General features: G+C 39.0%; 1 protein-coding gene and 1 pseudogene across 2 annotated transcripts in view; one reads left to right on the forward strand and one right to left on the reverse strand.

Moving 5' to 3' along the window:
* Positions 1-1,403: 1,403 nt before the first annotated feature.
* Pcmtd1 (protein-L-isoaspartate (D-aspartate) O-methyltransferase domain containing 1) overlaps positions 1,404-19,975 on the reverse strand; it is a 96,984-nt gene continuing 78,412 nt past the window's right edge. For both annotated transcript variants that reach the window (XM_045144215.1, XM_012947724.2), the window contains 3 exons: positions 16,184-16,355; positions 6,507-6,630; positions 1,404-3,198 (listed from right to left, as the gene is read on the reverse strand). In XM_045144215.1, the coding sequence (XP_045000150.1) occupies positions 2,831-3,198; positions 6,507-6,630; positions 16,184-16,355 (664 nt within the window). In that variant the 3' untranslated portion in view covers positions 1,404-2,830. The remainder of the gene's footprint in view (positions 3,199-6,506; positions 6,631-16,183; positions 16,356-19,975) is intronic.
* Positions 6,983-11,648, forward strand: LOC105943743 (annotated as a pseudogene).

The following is a 19,975-nucleotide window of genomic DNA, read 5'->3' on the forward strand; positions in this document are numbered from 1 at the left end:
CTAGATCCCTGATAGCTACAGCTTTGACGTATTCTTGGGATTTACCTGGTGCTTGATGCTAGTTCTGGTTCTGTCTCCAACATGACTTAGCTGCATGACTTAAAACGTGATGCCACCCCAGCCTACTTTCTCATCTAGGAACTAAAGGCCTACATATGAAATTTGATGCTGTTATCTGTATATGAAAATCCATGATGATACTCCCTATCGTATTCATATACTTTTTTTTTTTGGCTTTTTGAGACAAGATTTCGATCTCCAGATGTAACCTAGGATGGCCTTGAACTCAAGTCAATCCTGGTTCAGCTTCTTGAGTTCTATGATGATGTGTGTGAGCTACGACTCCCAGCTTACTTTCATTTCTTTCACTTCATCTTTATTTACTTGCTACTTCTTTACATATAAAGCATAATTTCCAGACTCAAGTAAACATGAATTCATTATAATATAAACACAAACTCAAAATAGTCTATTATATAATACATCTGCCTTAATAGGTAAGAATGCTTGCCCTTGAATTTTCACCTCTTTATTTAAAGTCAATAATAAAAATCACACTTATAAAATAAATGCATTTAAAAACACAAAAGATATACTTCAAAGACAAAAAAAAAATAGGCAATGATCTAATTTATATACTTCACCAAGGTCAACAGAATGAAAGACAATATGAAAATGTTAATGTTCAAATATATCCTCAACAATAAATTTCCTAAACAGTAAGATCATTGAGGAACAGGTATTTTCAGAAATTTGGACACCAGCTCCAAGCGAGGGAAAAAAAAAGGCACAGGTAAAGGAGATATATATATATATATATATGTACACAGACACACGTGTGTGTGTGCATTTTCCAAGAATTCAAAATTAAACTTCTAAAACAATTAAAAACCACTTGGGCTAGGGATACAGCTCTGGTAGAAGCATTTGTCTGGTGTGTCATGAGGCCCTGGGTTTGATCTCCAGCACCATGGGGAAGTAATCAATGAACATTTCTAAAAAATGACAAAAGCATAAAACTGATTCTTTTCTTTTGCAGATAGAAAGGAGATAGGGCATTTCTTAGTAACAATCCTCTGAAGAAAAATTATAGACACTGCCACTCTATACAGCCATGGGCATAAGACACATACTTACCATAAAACTGTCTTTTTCATTACTAAAATATTTTCAAATATTTGGAACAATTTTATGTTTAGAATATTTCAGACAACTGATTCAACTATATGGTATTACTGGAGCTTAATAAAGAAATAATAAGCTGGGCGTGGTGGCACATGCCTTTAGTTCCAGCACTCGGGAGGCAGAGGTAGAAGGATCTCTGTGAATTCAAGGCCACCCTGAGATTACATAGTGAATTCCAGGTCAGCCTTGGCTAGAGTGAGACCCTACCTCAGAAAAAAAAAAAAAAAAAAAAGAAAGAAAGAAAGAAAGAAATAATAGTCCTTTCACAATGTTTCCTTAAGCAAATCTGAGCCACTATTGTAGTAGTGGTGCAATGGTGATAAGCAATACTCTCAAACTTTTCTCTTTAAAACTATATAACCTATGTCACACTGAATAATAAATGTTACACCGTATCCTTTCTTAACAAGGAATGACTGTCTTCAGGCCTTTCTAGGAAGAAAAAACTGATAGTAACATTCACTGCTTAAGAATGTAACAAAAATAAAAAACAAAAATTGTTATAACGTTACCAAAGAAAGAGAAAAACCTGGGGAGTCAAATGAACATGGTGTGGGTCCTAAATATTACACTATGATTCTGAACCACTTTTTCAACACAAAAGATCTACATACAATTTTTGTGACTTTTTGTTTGGGAAGATCCAAAGCAAAGGCAGGCAAGCTTTGCCCTACCTTTTCAAAGATAAATATTTAGATAAACTAAAGTCATATTTGCTAAAGTGCATCAACTGACCACAGCACAGTGGCCCCAATTCCTCAGAGCTATGTTAGGAAGAAGTGGCCACATGCACCCAATCATCCACTCACTGCCTAGGCAGCCAGAAGCAAGCGGGACAGCAGACTTCTTTTTAATCCTAATATTGTATACAGTGAACTACAGAAAAAAATCCTAAATATGCTACTTTTAAAATTCTAGAGAGCCAAGATAACCTCATTATGTTTAAATACTGAAAATGTAGGATCCACTCAAATCAGGAGTTGTATTAACTTTGTCCTTTCTACTTTAATATTTGCTCGCTGGGCTAAAATCTCTATGAGAGAAGCGGGAATATCCCCTGCATCGTTCGGCAATAGATTCAAAAGCAAAAGTTGCAGGGATGTAATCTTTTATGAAATTCCTGGTTTTTAAAGCTAAATCATTCCATATCTTGTATTATTATTGCACTCATATATTGCCCGGAATATATCTTTGTCAACAAAAGGTAAGTAGGCCTACAAAGCATGTAATCTCCTTACCAGAGAATAAAGTTCTCATAAAGGAAACACAAACAGCTGCAGTTCAAATATAAAGCTTAACACGTATTCCAGCCTTATAGAAAATGAAATTGAACCTTCGCCGCCATGAATCTGTAAGGAATCCGAAGGGAATTTATAGTACAAAGTCTTGATTCTTGTTGCATTCCACTTTAAAATCACTAAGTGAAAATAGCACTCCCCCAAGATTTAAAGAAAAATAGATTTTAGAAAAGATTCTTTTAAATCACTGAATACGTCATTTTTGTTATCCGACAGAAACAAGTTATACTTTTTTCCTCTATAATTCACTCTGATGAAATAATTCTCTTTTGCTTATCTCCTAATAAATACTACAATTTTCAAGACTAAAGGAATTATCAGCAGGCATTCTTTCTTCATGGTTTAAGTTATTTGTCTCTAAAATAGGTCAAGTAAGCTTTTAAAGATTCAGGGAGGGGAAGCTTCATGATTTTTTCTCTCAGTAGATTCTGTGGTGGCCCGTCTGGCTTCATGGCTTCACTGGGGTCTTTTTCTTCCTCTTCTTTGCTATCTTCTTCCATTTTCTCATCCTCCTCACTGTCTAGAGGCTGAGGAATCAGCTGATTACCCACAAATACGTAAGTGTTAATTCTCTGCTTAACTCTCTTTCTTTTTCTCTTGGGTGGAGCTCTCTGAGGAATCCCCTTGGCCTGCATCTCATCATTTATGAAATTTCTAAGTGTGCGTCGAATGTAAATACGAGCCAAGTCTTGTAGATTTCTGACAGCACAGGGGGCTAAAAACACAAAAAAGAAAAGATTACATTGCTCATTTCTTTGATGAAAAAAACACGTTTACTAGTGAATTTAGAGAACACATAAACTATAAACTTGGAGTTTTCGGGTACTTAGTACATGCTGAGTCATAGACAGGAGAGTAGACAGTACAGAGGTTAATGGTGTGTGAGGGGGGTACTAGGGAAATGAACTTAGGGCCAGGAGGCTTTGTTGCAATCAAGTGCCTTTAACCACGGAAACCTCTCCTTAGCCCCTGTATAGTTTGTGTTTGTGTTAGACAATGTGCTCTGGTAGCAAGGGACCACAGCTATTAGCTCCTCATTTTCTCTGCAGGGTTTGGTATGTATGAACTACATATAGCACATTACCTTGCCAAGGGCATGCAACATACTAACCATGCTTTACTCACTGACCACAGTGGCCAGGGTAGCTCTGCAGTAGTATACTCTTTCACTGAGTTTTATGGTAGGAGATTTTAAAGTCTAATTCAAAGATCTCTTAGCACATACTGTAGTGGCCCACCCCCCAAAACAACCTCTCTCTAGGCTTTTTCCAACTTGACACTGAAGTTTGAAAAAGAAATTCTAAAGAATGACACCAGGCATATTCAGCTAGAAAATGTTTCTACAATTAATCTGGCTTTGTCTTACAGGAAGTAATAGAAACAATATACAGAAATTTGAGTACAAATTCTGCTTTGGTCACATCAGTTTTGTGAGCATGAATGAGATATAATTCTTCACATATTTAAATGAAAAGAATATACTTAGCTCTGCCTTCCTTCCAAACTTGTTCACTAAATTATTTAAATCCACTTAATAATATATCAGGCCTTTAAGAACTCATTTTGATACATGGTTGATTTAGACTAGCTAAGTCCCTGACCATAAGGAACTCACACATCTAGCTAGGGAGGAGATAGGTTTAAAAAATGGAGAAAAAGCCAGGCATGGTGGCACATGCCTTTAATCCTGGCACTTGGGAGGCAGAGATAGGAGGATTGCCATGAGTTCAAGGCCACCCTGAGACTACATACTGAATTCCAGGTCAGCCTGAGCTAGAGTGAGACCCTGCCTCGGAAAACAGAGAGAGAGAGAGAGAGAGAGAGAGAGAGGGGAAATATGAACAAAACAAACCTATGGTCATGTCATAGAAAGTGACTAGGGGTGGAGTAACTTTTGATTGGGTGGTCAGGAGGTCTTCCTGAGGGGCCTATGTTAGTCAGGGACTAAATGAGATCAACCAACCAGCAGCCATGGAAACACTTAGGGGCAGATGGAACAGCATAGCCCTAACAGGTAAATGTACTACACATGCTCAAAGGCTGGTTCAATACCTCAGTAACCATTTAAAGTTACATGTACAAAATGGTGCATGCATCTGGAGTTTGTAGTGAAAAGAGGCACTGGCGCACCCATTAATCCTCTCTCTCTGCAAGTAAGCAAATACACACACACACACACACACACACACACACACACACACACAGTAGACAGCAAACAAGAAAGACACCCAACGTTCGTCTCTATGTGCACATATACACATACACATACCATACACAAAAATAATAAAAGTAATTTTTCTTTCTTAAAAAAATCTCATGGAAGATGTTAATAAAAATTGAGAAAAAAAATCTCATCTTTAAGGCTGGAGAGATAGATCAGTGGTAAAAGGCACTTGCTTGTAAAGTCTGATGGCTGGGGTTCAATTCCCCAGTACCCATGAAAAGCCAGATGCAAAAAGTGGTGCATGTGTCTGGAGTATGGAGTTTGTTTGCAATGGCAGGAGGTGCTAGTGAGCTCATACTCTAAATAAAAAACCCCCATCTTTACACTGAGGATTTTTAATTCTTACTTCCACTGCATTACTATGGGGTTTACAACCCATAGATACCTGACATTTGTATACTAACAAGCAACTCAAGCATAGCCCAAAGGAAAAGTCTGCTCTTTCTACAACTCCTTCCAAACTGTGCCAAACAATAAAATGCAATGGTATTGCCACTTAGCTGGACACTAAAGGAAAAGTCAGCTTCTCTTTTTCCCCTACCTGCACTCTTCACAGTCTGCTATTTTCTTCTGCCATAAAACAATTCTATGTACAATATCAGCTCTCTCCCTCTCTGCAGGTGTAAGGATAGACACATGGGTTGGAGGGATGGCTCAGCAGTTAAGGTGCTAGCTTGCAAAGCATAATGGCCCAGGGTCCATTCCCTAGTACCCACATAAAGCCAAATGAACAAAGGGGTGCATGCATGTGGAGTTCATTTGCAATGGCTACAGAATCTGGCATGCCCATTCTTTCTTTCTCTCCCTCTGCTTGCAAATAAATAAAAACAGACAACTGATTATTTCCTTTTGTCCCAAAGATAATCCATCCTCCCCAACCATGGCCCTTATTCCTGGTCTCATAACTGTCAAGCTCCTTTTTTCGCTTAAAGTTTTTTGTTGTCACTTTCTTTATGAAAAATGCTGCCACTTAGCAGGGAGGTGGAGAGCATACCTGTAATCACAGCACTTGAGGTGGAAGGAGGATGATCAAAAGTTTAAGGTCACTGTCAACTACACGATAACTTCAAGGCCGGCCTAAGCTACATGAGAACCTATCTTGAAAATAAACACACACACACACACACACACACACACACACACACACACACACACACATTTATAGCACTACAGGCATTATTCAGATCTTATCTCAGCAGAACGACATTCCTTATACTGTAACTAAACCTCATGTTCTTCCCCATAGCCAGTTATATCTACCACATCACAAACTAACTAGTAAACTCAGTTTCAGTTTGATCTGTTCTACGTTTCCGTGAATGGAGCTAGCAGTGTACTGTACAACCAACACGAAGGTTTTATTTTTAACTGAGGAATAAATCCTACTGAATATATTACTACATATTCAGGTAATTCTTCATAATTATTATATAATACTTTAAATCTAAAGCATATGAGCTAACTATGGTGACAATTCAATCAGAACTTAAAAAAAAAAAAATACTACTTTATGAGGCTGGAAAGATGGCTCAGTGATTTCAGGTGTTTGTTTGCAAAGCCTGCCAGCCAGAGTTCAATTCCTCAGTAATCACTTAAAGCCAGACATACAAAGTGGCACATGCATTTAGAGTTTGTATGCAGTGGCAAGAGGCCCTGGCATGCACATACATGCTCTTTTTCCCTACTCCCCTCCTTCTTTCTCTCTGCATCATTAAAATAAATAAAGCATTCATTATTTTCTCATAAAATAAATACTGAGTACCCTATAAAAATTTTATGTATTTTAAAAATCAACTTACGGAGTCCCACAGAATCTGGTTTGCCATTATCATTCTTGCTGGGTTGTACAAGCGGAGCGAATGAAACAGCAAGTATATTTTTACTTTCCCAAGTGTTCTGTCCAGTTCGCATAATCTGTGTTAACTATTCAGTGTGAAAAAGGAAAGAGAAAATGTGATTACCTTAACATGAAAGTTGTATTTTAAGAGAAAAAATAAGTATATAACCTCCCAATAAGAACTATATAACCATGTATGTTTTTAAATGCAATCAAGTTATTTCCATTGAAAAATACATGCCATTTTAGATAGGTATTTTTAGTGCAAATGAAATACCTAAAAATGGCCAGATGAAACTGACAGCTTCTAAAAGTACATTACAAAAATACATATGCCATTACTTCCCCAAATAAATGTCTGAAATAGGTTCAGTTACCTGGTTAGAGCTTTGTATTAACAAAACTGTATTTCATTTACTATACCAATGTCTCGACTTCATGTTCTTCTATGATTCTAATGAAACAGATTCTAATTCTAAACTCAACTTGGTATTTCACAATTAATACAGTCATAAAAAAGTGCAATCTGAAGTCACAGAAAAAAAGCTCAATACATGGCTTATTCAAGATGGAGGACTCTTCAACTCTTATTATATAAAACATTTCACAATTATATTTGGTATTTGTACCACTGTGGTATTAGTGCTTAATAGACTACTAAGGAAGGAGCATTTAAAGATTGGAAAACAGGCTAGATTTGGTGGCACACCCCAGTAAATCCCACTAGGGATGCTAAGCCAGGAGGATCTTGAATTATAGAACAGCCTGGGCTAAAATAGCAAGATCTAGTCTCCAGGACAGGGCCTTTCAACATTTCATCATGAATAGAAGTGGGTCTCATGATGTCTCACCTCTCTCAAAGGAGCTATTTGTGCTCACATGGTGGTGCAACCCTTTAATCCCAGCACTTGGGAGGCTGAGGTAGGCATATAACTGTGAGTTCAAGACCAGCCTGGGTTACAGAGTGAGTTGCAAGTCAGCCTGGGCCAGAGTAAGACACTACTCCAAATTAAAAAACAAGGGCCAGAGAGATGGTTTAGAGGTTAAGGTACTTGCCTGCAAAGCCTAAGAACTCTTGTTCAAATCCCCAGGTCCCATGTAAACCAGATGTACAGTTATACAGATGTGCAATGTCACACATGTGCACAAGTGGGCACAAGTGTCTGGAGTTTATATGCAGAGGCTGAAGGCTCTGGCAAACCTGCCCCCCCCCCCCCGCTTTATTCTCTCTCCCTTAAAAATAAAAGCAAACCCCAAAGGAACTATTTGCAGTTAACAGTTGCTGAAGAAGGGGATGTCATATTTTTTCATTGGCATAGCCACTGTAAATCACCCCGTGCCATCCTAACTAACCTCAGGTGTCACTGAGGTATTAAAGATGTGAATGAACGTGAAAGGGACTAGATGAGAAGAAAGTGGGTAGTGGTAGTGAGAGGGGAATAAGAGTGTAATGGGGGAGGATGAATATAATCCAAACTACATAAGGCAAAGCAGCTGGTCGGGGTTCCCTGCATGGACAGTGTGCAAGTGGGCATAGCAGTGTGTAGTAAGTGGGCCAGACCCCTTTCTCAGCTCCTTCCAGTGCCCTGGTCTGGGTTCCCTGCATGAACAGTGTGTGGGCAGACACCACAGTGTGGAGTAAGTAGGCCAGATGCCTGTCTGCTGTCTCCTCCCAGCTCCTGGTCCTGGTAGTCCCACTGTGCCTTCTTGGGGAGGCCTGCTCCCTGAGTATGCTGTGGAATCAGGCTTTCTGCTCTGGTATCCTGACTGGCCACTGGGTACCAACATTCCTGTTCACCTGAGTCAGAGGGTGCATGGGCCAAAGGACAAAAACTTGCTTCCTTCTCAATAAAATACAGAGTCTTCTTAAAATGGGTAGAAAACAATGCAAAAAGACCAAGAAAAATCAGAAAACAGGAATCTCCAGCAAAGATGCATAGTCCTACAATGGAAGCCACCAATGAAATCATAGAGAAATCAACAGAAATTCATTCCCAAAATTAAAACACAACAACCAACAAGACCCTGATCAAAAACAAATTGCTGAACCGGAAACAAACCATCAAAGAACTAACAATCATATAAGTGAAAGTGAACACAATTGTCTCCTAGAGCTTTCAAATTTTGGATAGTAGGCTGAACTTGCTGGAAGGAAACATTAGAACACTCCAAAGAGATATGAATAAATTGTGGCCGGGCAATGTGACACATGCCTTTAATACCAGAGAACTTGGGAGGCAAAGGTAGGAGGATCACCATGAGTTCAAGGTCACCCTAAGACTACATAGTGAATTCCAGGTCAGCCTGGGCTAGAGCAAGATCCTACCTTGAAAAACATAAACAAAAAAAAAAAAAAAAAAGGAGAAGGAGCAAGAGAGACAAATAAGTTAAAGGTGAGTCAAGAAATGGAAGTCCTCAACAACTGGATGATTAAGCGTAATAAAGACTTGATCAAATGCAAGAATGAATTCCAGAAAGCATCAAGAAAATCAAAACTCAAAATTGTATCTCAAAAAGGAGATGGACACAATGCAAAATAACACAACAGAAAAAAAAAAAAATAGAAGTTATAAAGACCTCTCTAGAACTACTCAACAACAGAGTTAATCATATGGAAGACAGAATCTCTGACCTAGAAGACCAGACAGAAGAAATTGATCAGGAAGCCCAAAACTCTGCTAAGTTCAAAAACTCAAGTGAACAGAATACAAGGGAACTGTAGTATACTCTAAAACAACCAAACATCTGGATCACGAGTATATCAGAAGGAGAGGAAATCCAGACCACAGGCATAGAGAACATATACAGCAAAATTACTGAAGAAAATGTTTTGAGTCTCTCAAGAAAGAGACCCATCCAGATACAAGAAGCCCACAGAACACCAAATTGACAGGATGGAAGAAGAAATTCTCCAAGACTCATCATAGTTAAAACTCTTAACAATGAAAACAAAGAGAGTGTTAAAAGCAGCAAGAGAGAAACAACTCACAATATACAAAGGCAATTACAAACCAGGCATGGTGGCTCTAGCCTTTAATCCCAGCACTTGGGAGGCAGAGGTAGGAGGATTGCAGTGAGTTTGAGACCACCCTGAGAATCCATACTGAATTCCAGGTCAGCCTGGGCTAGAGTGTGACTCTATCTCCAAAAACCAAAAAAAAAAAAAAAAACAAAAAACAACAACAACAACAAAGGCAATTACATCAGAACTACATTAGATTTCTCAATGTAAACCCTGAAAGCCAGAAGGCCTGAAAAGCTATGGCTTCCCACCCAAGTCACTCTACCCAGCAAAAGTATCCCTCATAATAGATGGTGAAAGGAACTTTACATGAAAAAAGTCAACTCTATGATTATATGAACACAAAACCAAACCTACACAGAATATTCCAGGGAATACTCCACACAGAACAGTCAACCAACCAATCCCAAGAGCGAGCAAGAAGATCACAATAACCAAAAAAGAGACCAGGCTCAATATAGTACAAAATGCAAGAAAACACCAAACCCCATAAAACACTTCATCACGGCAGGGATTAATTCAAACCTCACAGTAATAACCTTGAATATTAATGGACTTAACTCACCCATCAAAAGACACAGGTTATCAGGGTTGATCAAAAAACTAAACCCTTAGCCAGGCGTGGTGGCACACACATTTAATCCCACCACTCAAGAGGCAGAGGTAGGAAAATCACCATGAGTTCCAGGCCACTCTGGGCTACAGTGAGACCCTACCTCAGAAAAGACAAAAAAAAAAAAAAAAAAAACTAGACCCACTTATCTTCTGGCTTCACAAAATCCACCTCACCACTAATGATAAACACCTTGCTGGGCATCACGACACATGCCTTTAATCCCAGCACTAGGGAGGTAGAGGTAAGAGGAGGATCACCATGAGTTTAAAGCCACGCCGAGACCACATAGTGAATTCCAGGTCAGCTTGGTCTAGAGTGAGACTCTACCTTGAAAAATAAAAAAAAGAATTAAAAAAAGAAGAAAAAGAAGAGGAGGAAGGAGGAGGAGAGAAGAAGAGGAGGGAGGAGAAGGAGGAGACCTCCTCAGGCTGAAAGGTTGGAAAACAATATTCAAAGCAAATGGAAGTGGAAATAAAATCGAGTATTGCTATATTAATATCTGATAAATAGACTTCAAACCAAAAGTAATCAAAAAGGACAAAGAAGGCCACTTCTTACTCATCAAGGAAATGATCCAACAGGAGCACATCACAATCATAAATATACATGCACCAAACACAGGTGTACTAGTTTATAAAACAAAATCTACTTGACAACAAAACAGAAATAAACACCAACACAATCACAGTCAGACATGTCAATACTCCACTATCATCAATAGACAGATCATCCAAGCAGAAAATCAACAGGGAAATTATAGAGCTCAGCAATATCATAGATCAACTAGACCTAATGGATATCTACAGATCTTTTCACCCCAATTCTATAGAATACATATTCTTTTCAGCAGCCCATGGAACCTTCTCCAAAATTTACCATATATTAGGCCATAAAGTGTGCCTCCATAAAGTCAGGAAAATTGAAGTAACTCCCTGCTTCATGTCAGACAACAATGCTTTAAAGCTAGAAATTAACAACAAGAGACACATCAAGAATTCCACCAGTGACACATGCACCCAAGCCACCACAGGAACCAAAACCCCCGAGTGAGCACCCGGCCACAGTTTGGCATCCCGGGACGTACCTCTGGTGGCCCCACAGCCGACTAGAGTGCTGATTGAGCTCTCCCGCCCCACCACCTTCCTGAAGAAACTCTGCCCATACATAGCAAGATGGATCAGCCTCCTGACCACGCCTTCTCCTGGAGAACTGCTAACCACCCCAATTTTGCAGGCCACTAAGACCCTGTCCCCAAAGCTGAAGAAGCCAGCATAGCACTCATTGCAGTTGTGATCACCGTGGTCTTTCTCACCCTGCTCTTGGTTGTGACCTTGATCTTCTTTTACCTGTACAAGAACAAAGGCAGCTACGTCACCTATGAACCTGCAGAAGGTGAGCCCAGTGCCATCCTCCAGATGGAGAGTGACTCAGCCAAGGGCAGAGAGAAGGAAGAGTATTTCATCTAATGACCCCAGGCCCTGAGGTACCAATGCCTGGCTCCAGCAATGGCACACTAGCTCTGAGTTAGGTAGAAGCTTTATCTGAAGCCAGTGAGTAACACTGACTGATGTGGGCATATCCACCCTCCTTCCAGGACACAGCCACGATGGCAGAATCACTGACTCCAGGGACCAGGGACATGGAGAAAGTTACTTATTGATGTCTTTAACCAGGCCTTTGTAATAGAGCAAGCACCTGCAGCTGGCCAGCAAGGTGGGGCTATGCCCTGGAGCATCTTAGTATTTGCCCTCCTAGGTGGAAGGGGGTGGGGAAAGTGGCTAGCTATTCCACATTGTCCTCTCTGTAGTCACCTAGTGATAGACCCATGCAGCTATCCATAGAAGGTCTTTCCAGAGTCCAGGCCAGGAAGGTTAGGAGAACACTGGGGATGTCACCTCCTGGTATGTTCCATCTCCTTTAATCTGAACCCGTCCTTTCCATTCTCCCCAACAACCTCATGTGTACACTGTTCCTATCTATCCACATTAAGCTCACTGGAAAAAAAAAATCCCACCAGCCCCTACAGGCTAAACAACCCACTTTTAAACAATGAATGGGTCGTGGAAGAAATCAAAAAAGAAATTGTAAAATTCCTAGAATTGAATGATAATGAAAACACAACCTACCCAAACTTATGGGACACAATGGAGGCATTCCTAAGGGGACAATTCATAACCCTAAATACCCTCATTACAAAGACAGAGAGATCCCAAATTAATAACCTGACTGTCCACCTAAAGACACTAGAAAAACAAGAATCCAACCCAAAGAGCTCCAGATGGAAAGAAATAATCAAGATTAGAGCAGAAATTAATGAACTGGAAATTAAGAACCCAATTAAAAAAAAAAAATCAATGAAACAAAGAGCTGGTTCTTTGAAAAAAATAGCCAAGATGGAAAATCCCCTGGCCAAAGTGATCAAGGAAAAACAAAACAAAACAAAACAAAAAAAAAACAAAAAAACAGAGACGTCTCAAACAAACAAGATCAGAAATGAAAAAGGAGATAACATAACAGACATCACTGAAATTGGAACAATCATCAGGGCATACTTCCAAAACCTCTACTCCACAAAATTAAATAATCTGGAAGAAATGGATGGATTCCTAGACACATATCACCTACCAAAACTAAGCACAGAGCAGATTAATCTCCTAAACAAGACTATCACATCTATGGAGATTGAAAAGATAATAAAAAACCTCCCCCAAAAGAAAAAAAAAATCTAGGACTGAATGGTTTCTCAGCTGAATTCTACCAAACCTTCACTGAACTGAAACCAATTTTTCTCAAACTGTTTTGCATAATTGGAGACCAGGGAATCCTCCTCCTTTTATGAAACAAGTATCACCCTAACACCAAAACCAGACAGAGATGCAAAAAGAAAAGAAAACTATAGGCCTATATCCCTAATGAACTTAGATGCAAAGATCCTGAACAAAATCCTTGCAAATCAAATTCAAAATCACATCAAAAGCATTATCCACCTTGATCAAGTAGGCTTCATCCCAGGGATGCAGGGATGGTTTAACATATGGAAATAAGTCAACATAATATATCCCACAAATAAATGAACCATAAGAACCACATGATCATCTCAATTGATGTAGAAGAGGCCTTTGACAAAATACAACACCACGTCATGATCAAAACACTGCAAAGAATAGGCATGGAGGGTTTATAGCTCAACACAATAAAGGCTATTCATAAAGCTTCTAAAACCCAAATAATATTTAATGGGGAAAAACTCAAGGAGTTCCCATTGAGATCAGGAAGAAGACTGGGGTCCACTCTCACCACCGCTCTTCAACATAGTACTAGAAATAGTAGCCCAAACAATAGGACAGGAGAAAGAAATAAAAGGGTTTCAAACTGAAAAGGAAGAAGTCAAGTTAGCCCTATTTGCAGATGACATGATCCTATATATAAGTGACCCAAAAGTCTCCATCCCAAAACTTTTAAAGGTGATAAAATGTAAAAAATGGCAGCTGGGCTGGAGAGATGGCTTAGCGGTTAGGCGCTTGCCTGTGAAGCCTAAGGACCCCAGTTCGAGGCTCGGTTCCCCAGGTCCCACGTTAGCCAGATGCACAAGGGGGCGCACGCATCTGGAGTTCGTTTGCAGAGGCTGGAAGCCCTGGCGCGCCCATTCTCTCTCTCTCCCTCCATCTGTCTTTCTCTGTGTCTGTACCTCTCAAATAAATAAATATTTTTAAAAAAAAAAGTGGCAGCAAAGTGGCAGTCTACAAACTCAATGCACAACAATCAGTAGCTTTTCTACTTGGGACAGAACTTTCTAAGTGAACGCACACAATCACAGAAAGACAATCATTGCAAAGTCTCACTCATCTGCAGTTCCTAACCAAGATAAGCCTAAATTGATCACATAATTGAGTAACATCTCAAGGTTTGGACAACAGGGAGGATAGGGGTTGGGGGAAGGGGGAGGGTGGGGGGACACAAAACTGAACCCCAGTTGAATTGGCACCATAGAATCCTATATCCTAGAAGTTAGACTAAAAGCTGGAACCCTCAAGAGGACCTTAGGGAGAGCACCTAATCAAAGAGCCTTGGAGAGGGTGAGATGAAGCCTAACCTTAACTATGTCCTATTTATCTTTCTTCTCTTTTTTCTTTTTCTTTGGTGCTGGCCTGTAACTCCCTGTACCAGGATGTAGTTTATATCCACAATGAGCTGTTGATAAGAGACCTACTAGACCTCCTAAAACAAACATGACAGACATCTGTCAGAGCACTTGATTACCTACCAGAAGTTAATGGTAAGGCCTTACTGCTGAAGACACCATAAGTTGTTGGCACAGGCCACGGAGAGACCTGGCTGGACTCTGGAAGGGAGCCAGTCCCCAGACAATTAGTCCACCTAGTACTGGAAGGTGCTACATGAGCTACCGGGGGAAGTGGCCAATATCTGTCCAAGCAACTCAAAGTCTAAGTGACTCAGAAGCAAACAACCTGCCATGATGTTCACATAAGTGCAATAGTGGCACACAGCCATAGTGGGTAACCAACTGCCCTTGGTTTGGCTAACAGATCCGGTCAGTGGAAAGGAAACCACATCTGGAACTGGGAAACAAGTCAGAATCATATCTACATAATGATTCTGCTTTCCACTGTCAAGCTCCCACTAATCTTGGGTTAGAAGAGGGTCTACACCCTTTAAATTCTCTCTAAATTAATAATGGTTATCCCATTTAACCGATGCTGACTTCAGTCTCCCTTGAAGAATCTGCTTCTCTTTTTTAGGGAGCTGGACCTAAGGAGATAAATGACCCAGCTCCAACTGAAACCATAGAGGAATCTAGGAAATGAGCAAGAGTGCTGCTTTCTTTCTTTTCTTTTTTTTTTAAATTTTTTATTTATTTATTTGAGAGCGACAGACACAAAGAGAAAGACAGAGGGAGAGAGAGAGAATGGGCGCACCAGGGCTTCCAGCCTCTGCAAACGAACTCCAGACGCGTGCGCCCCCTTGTGCATCTGGCTAACGTGGGACCTGGGGAACCGAGCCTCGAACTGGGGTCCTTAGGCTTCACAGGCAAGCGCTTAACCGCTAAGCCATCTCTCCAGCCTGAGTGCTGCTTTCTTAATGAATCTGGTATCAGCACAAGGGTGAAGGAGACAGACATTGAGGATACTCAATACCTATCAAACCAGAGATCCAGAGGCTCCTAAGAGCCCATCACTGAAGTAGACTTAAAATGTTCTCAACATGACTCAGGGAATTTTGCAGAAGAGGAGGCAGAAAGATTGTTAGAACCACAAGTTGGGACATTTTGCACAGAGACATTACCTCTTCCCCAAAACTGACTGCTACCCCCATAGTGCATGACCCACAATCCCCATGAGGTTGACTTACATCCCCAACAAGGAAGGCCTCTTCAGAAAAGGGGCAGGGAGGGAAAGAATGGTACCAACATGTGTTGTTTACATACTAAATATGTCCATATCTAATAAATTAAAATATATAAAATAAAACAAGAAAAAGAAAAGCAGCGTGCTGGAGAGATGGCTCAGAGGTTAAATCACTTGCCTGCAAAGCCGCTTTATCTCTCTCATAAATAAATAAATAAAAGATTTAAGAAAGGAAAAGAATTTTTATAAAAGGAAAAGCATTCTTAAAACATATCATTCAAGGAAAACCAAGAAGAATAAATGTTTCACTAAAATCTAAAACTTAGATTCAAGTAATTTTTTTTTTTTGAGCTAAGATCTCATTTGCAGTGACTAGAGGCCCTGGCCAACCCCCACTCCCACCTGCCTCTTTCTCTCTTAAATAAACAAATAAAGCATGTAAAAAGAATAATTAATTAAAGAGTCCGTTTAAAGATTTTTTCTATACATAGACAAGGATATGTAAGTAATTATTTCTGGAATAATTTTTGTAGAAATAACAGGAATGTTTTTTCCTGTCACTAAGTAAATACTCTTGATCTTAATCCAATATGTGCTTCTTTCCTATAGCACAAATCAGGACACAGGAAAGATACCTGATCCTCTATAGGCATAACCAATATGCCTCCAACTTTGAGTAAGATTTTCATGTAGTTTTCATGATCTTTCTGGACTCCAGCTCCACAATAAATCCGATCATACTGATGACTGTCAGATGCTATCTGGAGGCAGTTACCAACCACAAATGCAGGTTCGCAGAACTCAAATCTGAATGGAAAAACAAATATTTTAATTTGTTTAAGTAAATGATTAAATCTTAAAAATTACCATAATCCAGATCTTAAAATAGAGAATTTACCAAAATTAATTTTAAGATAAAATATGATTAGGAAATTTGATTTAAAAGTATTTAGGAAGCTTAGCATTGATCAACTGTACTGTTTTGTATCAGTAATACATGATACAAACTTTCAAACATTGATTTATTATTTTGGGTCATACTAAAACCTCACTTAGGGCTTAAAAAAATGAATAAAGAACCCATCACTTCAATCTTGAAAGGCCTTTAAGATAATAGTTATTTTCTATTAGAATCATAAAGGTCAACAAATAAGAAAAGACTTCACTTTGTGTTGTCTTTTCAAAAAAACTTTCAGAGGCCAGCAAGGAGAAGGGCTCATGCAGCACACATCTTTGCTTGGCATCTGTGCTGAGAGAAATGGCAGCAGAACTTGGTCTGGAAGAGATACCACTGTCCTTGCTAAAATTAGGGAAGCTTTCCTAATCCATTTTGGCTGAGCAATATTACAAGAATGAGAAAGAAAACAGAATGAACGCTGATTTTTCTTACTGCTGTATTGGCCCCTGTGATATCCTTAAGTAGTACAAGAGATGTGGTTTCCAAGTTCACCCAGACCCTAGATTCCTGGTTATTTTTGTTAATGGCATAGGCATACTTCTATAAACTACCCTATTTAGACTCTATTGTATTTCTTAAATTCTGACATGCAAAAGCAAAATACTTCTGTGAACTACTCCATGTCATTAAAACTCTAATGTGAACACAAGTTTTTAGATTTTTATTTCCCTCTGTACAACCTCCTACAGTGCCAGCAATCTACAGGGAGAAGCCAGGCAATAGGATACAGTTTGATTTGGCATGGGACACTATGAGGGTAAATTAGTAACATAGCCCAGGCTGGCCTTGAACTCATTAGGCAGTACAAACTGGCCTCATGCTTATGGCAATCCTCTTGCTTCAACTTCCTGAGTACTGAGATTACACTCATGAGCCACCAGGATCCAGCTACAACAATCTTTAAAGATATGTAATCTTTTTACACTAATCTTTATCCTGTTAAATTGATGATGATCATACAACAAGATTAAGCTATCATTTGAGAATAATTTACATTAATAACTTTAGTAGGCAGTAGAAGATGACAGTCATTTTTACTTTATAAAGCATAGATACATTAACGAACCTATGTTTGGAGAAGTGTTAATCAGAGTTGTGCCTTGCCTATAATTTCCTATCAGATTGGTGGCAGTGGTTATGGACAAAGTGGAATGGGTTGAGATAGCTTGGCAGAAGCAGGAGAAGAATATACACTATACACTCTCATCATCCTCACACTTCCACTTTCAGCGAATCTAAGTGTCATCATTTTTGCTTTATACTCTGGCCCAAGCTGACCTGTTCCTCATTCTGTAACCCAGGCTAGCCTAGAACTCATAGCAATCTTTCTACCTCAGTCTTCTGAGTGCTGAGATTAAAGGTATGAGCCACCATGTCTGATTCCATTATTTCTTTTACTATCAATGCTATGTTATTGTCTTGATTTTTTTTCTCTGAACAGAAGAAGTGATTACTGTGGTTTGAATGTGTTGTGTTTCCCCAGGTTCACGTGCTGGAGGCTTGCATCAGATCATGGAGAAACCATGTCAATGGGATGAATGTACATCTTAGAGAGGTGGGTTAGGAATTGGGGGTAGACTGGCTGTTATAAAGCAAGGTCATCAAACATACGGCCTCTTCCAGATATACTGCACATCACTTCCCACAACTCTTCACCATGTGATGCTATCTGCCATGTTGAGGCAGCATGAGGTCCCCAAGATGTTGCTGCTCAAGTGTGGAGTTTCATATTCCAAGCATGAGTCAAAATAAACCTCCTGTCTTTATAAAGCACCTAGTTTCAAGTATACTCTATGACAACAAAAAACAGAGTTCTTAGCCCTGTCCTTATGGTATTACACTGCAGCTACACTGAATTACTTGTTTCTACTTTGCTGTGGGAACTGTTAGGAGGACCTGCATCTGGATAAGAGCTATTCCTTACACCTAAGTGCCCTTCCCTGGCCCTTTCCTCCTAATAAATGTCTGTTGTCCTTTTGAAATATAATATCTGCTTTATAAAGAAATCTTAATTTTAAAAAGTATTGGCTTACCTAAAGTAGAGTTCATATAAAATTTCTCTCATACATGACTACAGCCCGATTTCTCATTACTAAATGGCCAAAATGTAACATCTTGCTTTTAAGTAGCTACTATAGAATTCATGGGTTCATCATTTTATCAAATTTATATGTTCTTTTTGTTTTTTAAAAAAAGTTATTTTCAGTGAATTCTAGCTGAAAAATTTAAAAATTCACTTAATAATAATTTACTTTAGTCTTTTTGGAGGTAGGGAATTTGATAGAAAGATTCTGAATTATTAAGCTTCTTTTCACCTTCAAATCTGTTAAGTCAACTAGAAATACATTACAGTTCTAAAAGCTTCCTACTATTTATAGGGCAGCTTACAGAACTATTACCAAAGAAAACACCATTACAGGCAAACAAATTACAATTAAATCCATGTCTCATATTAATGATATTTTATATATTAGCACAGAAAATATTTAAAAATTGACTGCCTGATATGAAAATTAAATGTGTGCCTTTATGCAAGTTACTTCATAGCAGTGATTTCACAGTTCCTTCAGTCAATCACTAGTTACTAAATATTAGTAGGAACTGACTGGAAATACAATAGGAAACACTCAAGACAACACTGAATGGACAAGACACACATCAAACAATCCCATTCATTAAAGTGCAATTTATACCTATGACAAATGCTTTCAATTGAGAAAGTGAGTATGATTCCTTGAAATTAAGGGAAAAAGGAATAGATAGACCTGGGGATCAGAGAAGTTTCCTCAGAAAACACGAACTATATAATCTAGAAGGTGAGGCAAGACAATCTAGAGTCTATTTCCAAGGTGGAAGCCACAAGTCACAGAGATTCTAAATCCTTAAAAAATGCTTAGTCCCAAATGAGTTGTGCTCAATGTATAACATTCATTGAAGTTTTAAAACACTTTATACAAAAACAGAAAACATCTCAGTAGTTCTATTCTAGTTTTCATGTATATGTATGTGGGATTTGTATCCATGCATGCTTGCAAATGTTTGAGAGCACATATATGTGTGCATGCCTAGAAGCCAGAAGTTGAAATAAGGTTTCCTACTTGATTGCTCTCCACCTCATTAATTTGAGATAGGGCCTCTTGCTGATCCTGGGGCTCACAGATTTGTATGCAGAAGCTAGCCAATAAGTTCCAGGTTCCAGGTATCTTTCTATCTCTGCCTCTGCAGCTGCTGGAATTACAGACCCTTACTACTATAACCAATCTTTTCATATAGGTACTAGGGATCTGAACTCAAGCACTTCTACTTGCGCAGCAAATACCCACAAATGAGTCTTTTAAAAATAGGTATTGTTTAAGCAGTTACATTAAAGGCAAATCCTGAACAATTGCCCTTCTAATTACCTCAGGAATAGAGGCGCTTTTTTTTTTTAAAACAAACTTTTTACTCTGAATAATTTTATTGGTTTTCT

This window comes from Jaculus jaculus, chromosome 2 (assembly GCF_020740685.1).
Source record: "Jaculus jaculus isolate mJacJac1 chromosome 2, mJacJac1.mat.Y.cur, whole genome shotgun sequence".
Taxonomy (NCBI): domain Eukaryota; kingdom Metazoa; phylum Chordata; class Mammalia; order Rodentia; family Dipodidae; genus Jaculus; species Jaculus jaculus.